Here is an 8158-nt window from a genome sequence, read left to right on the forward strand (position 1 = left end):
CCAAGCTGGGCTTCTCAGCCCAGATCACCAGAACTGAGAAAGGTGCCCACATAACATCTGTCTGTGAAAAGCAGCTGGGTTTCTGTCTGCCAGGGAGAGAAGGCTGGAAATGCAGGCACCCTCTTAAAGAGCCAATGCAAAAAGTTTCTTGTGTAGCCACTCACCTTGGGCTCCAACAGAGGGAGGGCAGAGTGGACTGGAGCTGCATGAGGAGAATCTAAGGTTGTGGGCTCTGGAGATAGAGATCAGAAGGCACCCATCTGGATTCCTGTGCAGAGCCATTCCCCATACAGCAGAGAACACCTTTCCGAAGCATACATTTACCTGCCAAGCAGCTTTTGCCTGAGGCAGAAGCAATTGCCCCACTCTGCCCACCCTCCTCTCGCCTTACCCAGAGGACTTTCTACAGCCTAGAGCTTGTTAAGAGACTGATAACAATCAGCTGCCCCACCCTGTGGAGTTTCTACAGCTTGAGGCTCATTTATAGAATCAGATTAATCAGCCTGTCGGCAGAGGTAGACCTCAGCGCTTTGAGTCTTTGCTTCTGGACCCTGGCCTTGGAAAAGCAGACTTTGATGTGCACCTTGGTTCTGTCCAAACACACCCAGCCCCAACAGAGGGGACCCCCCCCAAGCCCTGGGTTGTTGATAGCTCCAAACAGGGTACTCAAGGCCAGTCACAAACAGCGTCTGAAATTGGCCTGCACCAGAGACTGTCCAAAAAGACTGAGAGTCCTAGCAGGCCTACCTAATACATAGAAACAAACCCAAATAGGCAACCAAAATGGGGAGACAAAAAACAAGCCTCAAATGAAAGAACAAGAGAAGTCTGCAGCAAAAGAGCTAAATGAAATGGAGATAAGCAATCTATTAGATACAGAGTTCAGAATACTGATTGTAAGGGTGCTCAACAGCATGAAAAAAGATATGGAAACTATGAAAAATGACCAATCAGAAATGAAGAATGACATAGCAGAAATAAAGAATACATTGGAAGAAATAAACAGCAGATTAGAGGAAGCTGAGGGTCGGATCAGCAAGTTAGAAGACAAGGTAGAAAAAAAAATCACTCAGAGGTCCAAAAAGAAAAAACAAAAAAACAGGAGGACAGTATAAGGAAGCTGTGGGACAACATGAAACATAACAATATTCACATCATAGGAGTGCCAGAGGAGATCAAAAGTAAGCAAGGGTTAGAGAAACTGATTGAAGAAATAATGGCAGAAAACTTCCCTAACCTGGTCAAGGAATAAGTCATACAAGTTCAGGAGGCACAGAGAGTCCCAAGCAAGGAGAATCCAAAGAGGCCCCACGACCAAACACATCATAATTAAAATGCCAAAAATTCAAGACAAAGAGAGAATCTCAAAGGCAGCAAGAGAAAAGCAATCTGTTACCTACAAAGGAGCTGACTTCTCATCAGAAACTGTACAGGCCAGAAGCAAATGGCATGAAGTATTCAAGGTAATGCAAAACAAGGGTCTGAAACCAAGACTACTCTATCCAGCAAGGCTATCATTCAAAATAGATGGTGAAATAAAGAGCTTCCCAGACAAAAAAAAAAAAAAAAAAAGCTAAAGGAGTTTATCACCACCAAACCAGCATTGCAGGAAATGTTAAAGGGACTGCTATAATTAGAAGTAGAAATAGAAGCATTGCAAGAAATGTTAAAGGGACTGCTGTAACAAGAATTATTATAGAGAGAAACATAGGCATAAAGAATTAAAATGGCAATAAATACGGACCTATCAATAACAACCTTAAGGACTTTAAGGGAGAGATCAACAGCAGTACAGTCACAGTCATGGACTTTAACTCCCCACTGACTTCACTGGGTAGATTTTCCAGACAAATGTCAACACAGAAACAGTGACTAAATGGCACACTAGATCAGGTGGATTAAATTGATATTTACAGAACATTTCACCCCAAAGCTACAGAATATACATTCTTCTCAAGTGCACATGGATCATGCTCAAAGATAGACCACATGTTAGGACACAAAACAAGTCTCTACAAGTTCAGGAAGATTGAAATCATATCAAGCATCTCAGATCATGATGGCATGAAATTAGAAATCAACTACCATAAAAACACTCAAAAACATTCAAACACAGGGAAGCTAAATAGCATTTATTAAACAATGAATGGGTTACCAACAAGATCAAGAAAGAAATCAAAAACTTCCTGGAAACAAATGAAAATGAACACACAACAACCCAAAATCTATGGGACACAGCGAAAGCAGTCCTAAGAGGGAAGTTCGTAATACTACAGGCCTACCTCAAAAAGCAAGAAAAATTTTTAGTAAACTAGCTAACCCTACAACTTAAAGAATTAGAAAGCTCCCCTGTGACCAGGATTTTGTTTGCTAGGAGTTTTTTTGTTACTGCTTTGATTTCATCAATTGTTGTTGGCCTATTCAGGTTTCCTGAGTCTTTCTGATTCAGTTTTACATGATCTCACTCATATGTGGAATCTAATAAACAAAATAGACTGAGGAACAAAATAGATCCAGAGACACAGAAGCATGGAACAGACTGATAAATCTCAGTGGGAAGATGGGGGTCAGGGAGTGGGTGGGGAGGGATTAATCAAAGAATTTATATGCATATATGAATAACCCATGGACACAGATAATAGTGTGGTGAAGGCCTGGGGTGGGGCGGATGCGGGGTGGAGTGGATCAATGGGGGAGAGGGGGGTATTGGTAATAACTTTCAACAATAAAGATAAATTTGAAAGAGAGAGAAAGAGAGAGAATTAAAGCATTGGTGCAAAAACACAGGTGTTAGAACAGTATTTTTGGCAATTTACTGACAACCGATACTTGTTTATACTGGAAAATAATGATATAAAGGAAAGAATAAATTTGGGGCCAAACAGACTTGGCAGATCACTGTCTGTGTAAGCTAGTGGGGAAGTTACCTCATCTTTCTGGGCATCAAAAATTTGAAGATATAAATTGAGGCTGGGATACCAACCTTGCTGAAAGGGTTTCTTGAAAGATTTGAGATCATATATGTTAAGCACTTAGCAATCCTCTGATGCATGTTAGCATACAATATGGGGATGCCATTATTCTTGCTATTGTTATTGTCACCATGATGGGAAAAGTGATATACAGCAATGGGCTTATGAATGGAAATACACCCTCACCACTTATTTGTCAGGAAGATAACAGTATCCCAGAAGACTGAAACTTGAGAAAACCAAGACTGTATAACTGTTTCCTAAATCTTTACCTTGTCACCAACACCAAGGCTACTTATTGGAACTTTTACTTGGGGTCTCAAATTCCAGCTCTCAAGCTCAGCACCACAAGCTAAATCTCAAACCAGGTCCTGGGGCTGCCACTGTGAGCTGGAATGAGAATCTATGGAGCACAGCCTGGGAGCCACATCACTCAGGACCCTGAAAACAGTGTCAGACCCTCTTTATTCTTATGAGTGATGCTATTTCTTCTCTCACCAAATGTATTTTTAAGTGTTCTTTCACTAAAATATCTAAGCTGTCAATAAATGTCTGAAATAAATGCCCCAAATCAAGGGAAAACAAATGCGGCCATAAAATAGATTTCAAAATGGACAAGATTTTCATTGCTCTATTTTGCTTTTCCAGCCTTGAGAATTCACGTGAGTGGCTCCACCATAGCCATCCTGAAGAGAACTGAGTGCCAGTTCTTATATGAAGTGAGAGGAGAAACATACTTAAAGGTAAAGAATTCACAAAGGCAATACGCAGAAAAAATACTCAGAGACACCCCTGGGCCACCTCCTTTGAGACTGGACACCTAATTGTCAGTAATGTTGAGGAGCATAAGAAGAAGAATCCTTTTCTCTACTCCCTGTATTGATTGCCCACTGTCCCTGCAATGGTCACCCACTCTCCCACGTAGGAGAAGCCACCACCAAAGAATGTGAACTCTTTTCTTTACTTCAAAGAGCCCTTTTGATATTTTTAACTATGACCACTATGTTATAAAATTCTGCCACCATTTATTTCACATGTACCCAAGTTTTGCCCCCAATTCCTCCTCCATGCCCAGGGCTACAGTCTGACCAGGACTAATTTAAGTTATTGTACCCATCTCTTTACATCCTTGCTTTTACTGCAAGATGCTGCCACTCTCTAAGGCCACCTCTTGGGGCAATTGCTTTATCATTCAAATTTCTAGACAAGAGATCGCAAAGTGTGGGCCCAGGCTTGACTCGGCATCATCTGGGTGGTTGATAAAAGGCACATGCCTAAACTCTCAACCAGCCTACTAAGACTCGCTGTGGGAATAGACCAGGAATCTATATATATATTTTTAGGATATGTTTTTATTGATTTCGGAGAGAGGGAGAAATAGAAACATCAATGATGAGTCATTGATCAGTTGCCTCTTGCATGCGCCCTGCTGGAGATCCAGCCACAACACGGACATGTGTCCCTACCGGGAATTGAACCATGACCTCCTGGTTCATGGGTCAACACTCAACCACTGAGCCTTGCCAGCCTGGCTGGAATATATACACACACACACACACACACATATATATATGTATAATTTTTTTAAATATGTCTTTATTGATTTCAGAGAGAGGAAAGGAGAGGGAGAGAGAGAGATAGAAACATCAATGATGAGAAAATCATTGATTGGCTGCCTCCTGCACGCCCCCTACTGGGAATCGAGCCCACAACCCAGGCATGTGCCCTGACTGAAAATCAAACCTTGATCTCCTGGATCACAGGCCAATGCTCAACCTCTGAGCCATGCCGGCTGTGCTGGAATCTATATTTTTAAGTACTCCAAGTGATTGTGATGCACACTGAAGTTTGAGAACCACTGCTCTAGACTCTCCATGTTGTTCCTCACATTTAGAACAGCTGCCCTCCAAAGCCACCAAATGCCTCAGGTTCCTTTCTGAAGGTCATTACAATCTTTTCACAATTGGTCTGAAGCCAACTATTGACTGTAAGATTATCTGTCTCCAGGAGCCATAACGCTTCTAGCCTTTATACTGTGATTGCAACTTGGAAAAACCTCCTTTTATGTAGCAGGATCCTAACATCACACTCACTTTCTGAATCCTCCATAAATACATTTTCTGCACAGAGCATGTGTTTCCAAATAGAAGTTGTTTATGGATTACTACAGTTCAAACACAGCAAAAAAAAAAAAAAAACACCCACTATTTTTTTAAATGAATGATTTTAAATATATATATATATATATATATAACCACCCACTCTCCTTTTACATATATATATATATAACCACCCACTCTCCTTTTCAAATACCAGCTCCAGCAAAAACATAATTACTAGTGAGTTTCTATTCATTTTATAGCCTCCAGATGGGCCCAGAAAATGTCACTTAGTGTTTATTATGATTCACATGTGTTTCTAATTCACACACTTAAGGTGAGGAAACTGTGGCAAAACTTTTGTGGCAAACTTCGTGGCAAAAAGAGCTAGAAGTAAATGTGGATGATGAAAGCCAGTTGGATCTGTTGGCATAACGGAGCTGTAGATGAATTTTCTTCCTTTTTAATTTAGAGTTCTTGTGATGTTGCTATAGTGATATTTTGAAATCTTTGGGGGGGGGGGACTCTACTTTGAAAAAAACATGCCTGGTGATTGAGAGACTTGTTTTGTTTTCACTGGAGAGAGAGAGAGAGAGAGAGAGAAGAAACAAATGTCAATTTGTTCCACTTATTTATATAATCATTGGTTGATTCTAATATGCGCCCTAACCAGGGTTCAAACCTGCAACCTTGGCATGTCAGAATGATCCTTTAACCAACTGAGCTACCGATCCAGGGCTAGAGACTTGTTTTTAAAAAGGCAATAAAGATCTGTGCAGAGACAATGTAGATCATATCAACAATGTGTGCTGCACTGAAATACAGGCACTGATGAGAAACTCAGAGGGGAAATGTTTCTTGGAAATGGACACTAGTCAGAATGGCAGGCTAGAACTGAACTGTTTCATTAGCCTCCATGGTACACACCTTTCTTGTCTCACCAGGGAAAAGGAACTGAAACTACTTACTGGCTGACCGGAATGAAGGACCAGCAGTACAACCTGCCAACCCCTCCTACTGTGTAAGCTGCTGAGTGTGGTGGGGGAGGGGAAGAGAGGGGAGGAGAGGTCTTGGCTTTGTAAGTTATGCTACATGCAGCCAATTTAATTGTTGGTAAGTGCTTTGCCATTGCAATGATGTATTGAATATGTGGACTATGTGCGTGAGAAATTTAGAAACCTTCCTTCTCTAGCTGCTAGAAACTGGGTGTTCTAGCCCAGGAGAACAGAGGACAGTTGAGAATTCACCTCTGCATGTCTGGTTCTGATAAGAGTAAAGCACACTGGAGGAAGAGACACTCTGCATTCCCACCCCTGCCTACAGCTCTCTGCTGGGCCATATGTTGAAAATGGGACCCCTGTGTCTTCCCCGAGATGAGGAAGACAAGGTTTAGGGTCTAACTGACAGGTTCAGTTCCCCTAAAGGTGGTTCAGATGGTCATCCAGTTGCACATTGGTTGCTGCAGTCAGTCATGTGGCTGTTGCTCTGGCATTTGCTATGGTAGAGAAGCCCTGTCTTGCAGACTCCCAGATGCTGGACCCAGACAGATGGCAAGCCTACAGAGATACCAAAACAAGCCAGATCTTCCCTTGGGCACAGGGGACCTGGCCTCTTACTAGGAGTGCCTCAAGTCCATTCCAAATTATTGAAACCCTCCATTCATTCTGAGTCCCCCCAGACAAGATCCACACTCCTAGGAATGTGTGGGACCAACACATTTTCAGGGTTACTTTGCAGGAGCCTAGCATTGGTTGGCTTCTTTTCCCCTCCCTGCAGTGGCATGTGTAAACCTAACAGCACTTCCAAATTCTAGCAGCATGGTGTTTCACTTTGAAATTGAAATACAATTTTTAGCTTGAAATATATTCTGCTTTTTCTACAACTACACAGAGCAGGATGGCAGTCCCTTAAACTCATCCAAGACAAGGCTCATTATCTGGACTTCCTGTGTTTAGCACAGAAGTCATCAATAAGTGTTGGGTAAACTGAACTGATTGTTCTGGAGCTAAGAAATATTCTGTATGAATTGCTGAGAAGTTCCATTTTCCCTCCCCACTCTTTCCAGGGAGAATCAACAGCGCTTACAAGCCGAATTTTCAGACATGATTGCCAACTCTTTGCAGAAAAGACAGACTGCCATGATAAGAAACCAAAAACCCACACGGGTAGCCAGCTACAAAAAAGGCTCTCTGGAATACATGCAACTGAACACGACAGACAAGGAGAACACCCATTTTTAAGCCTAAATGAGGTCCAAGGACTCAGGCAAATGAAGAACAACTAACTGCATTTAGGCAGCAGCCTCAAGGATCCCAAAGCCTCCGTTTCCCTGAGACTTCAGTAGAACAGAAGACTTAGATGCATACTACTGAGCCTATAACAGTGGAAATTGTAGCTCACTCCACCATTCTTTTGACATTGTTTCTATAAATACTGACTATGACTAATATATAACTTATAAATAAACAGCATGTTTGTATAAGAATCCTAGAAACTAACTTCAGAAAATACAGACTCTGACTTTCAGTCATCCCAGTTCTGGGAGATTTACTCACCTTCAACCGTAGAACCAGAATGATGGAGACCAGGATGACAAAAGGCCGGCCTGACACACACCAGATCATCACTTGACTGGTTTTGAGGTCCTTATGGGTATAGACTGTGCTGGCCTGCATGTAGAGAACTTTTCAAACCCCTCCCCTTGATCTCTTTGTTCTGCTTTCCCCTCCTTCCTTGTAAAAACCTCAGCCTGCACTGAGATGTGGAGATGGGCCTTGTGACAAGCATCCCCCATCTACTCAGGTGACCAGCACTTGAATAAAACCTCTTTTCTTTTCCACCAGCACCTGTCTCATGAGTTTGGTTTTTGTAGCTGCAGGCAGCCAACTTCTGTTCCTGTTATAAGCTGTGGCTTCCCTGTCTGGAACATTTTATAAGAATATTCTGGAACATTCTGGAAAGGTAAATTACTTTTTACTCTAGAGCATGACCTCCAGGGAGCTTCTACCTGGGAAAGAGGAGGAATGAGTGTACTATCTTGAAGTTGAGGGGATTTTGTTCTCATTTCATTTATTTTGTTCTGTTTAC

General features: G+C 42.0%; 1 protein-coding gene across 1 annotated transcript in view; it reads left to right on the forward strand.

Moving 5' to 3' along the window:
• Nucleotides 1-7772, forward strand: part of GUCY2C (guanylate cyclase 2C) — a 65582-nt gene extending 57810 nt beyond the window's left edge. The window contains exons 25-27 of the mRNA XM_016197509.2: nt 3621-3715; nt 6016-6092; nt 7137-7772. Coding sequence (XP_016052995.2) covers nt 3621-3715; nt 6016-6092; nt 7137-7311 — 347 coding nt within the window. The 3' untranslated portion in view covers nt 7312-7772. The remainder of the gene's footprint in view (nt 1-3620; nt 3716-6015; nt 6093-7136) is intronic.
• The last annotated feature ends 386 nt before the right edge of the window (nt 7773-8158 follow it).

This window comes from Miniopterus natalensis, chromosome 2, assembly GCF_054644295.1.
Source record: "Miniopterus natalensis isolate mMinNat1 chromosome 2, mMinNat1.hap1, whole genome shotgun sequence".
Classification (NCBI taxonomy): Eukaryota; Metazoa; Chordata; class Mammalia; order Chiroptera; family Miniopteridae; genus Miniopterus; species Miniopterus natalensis.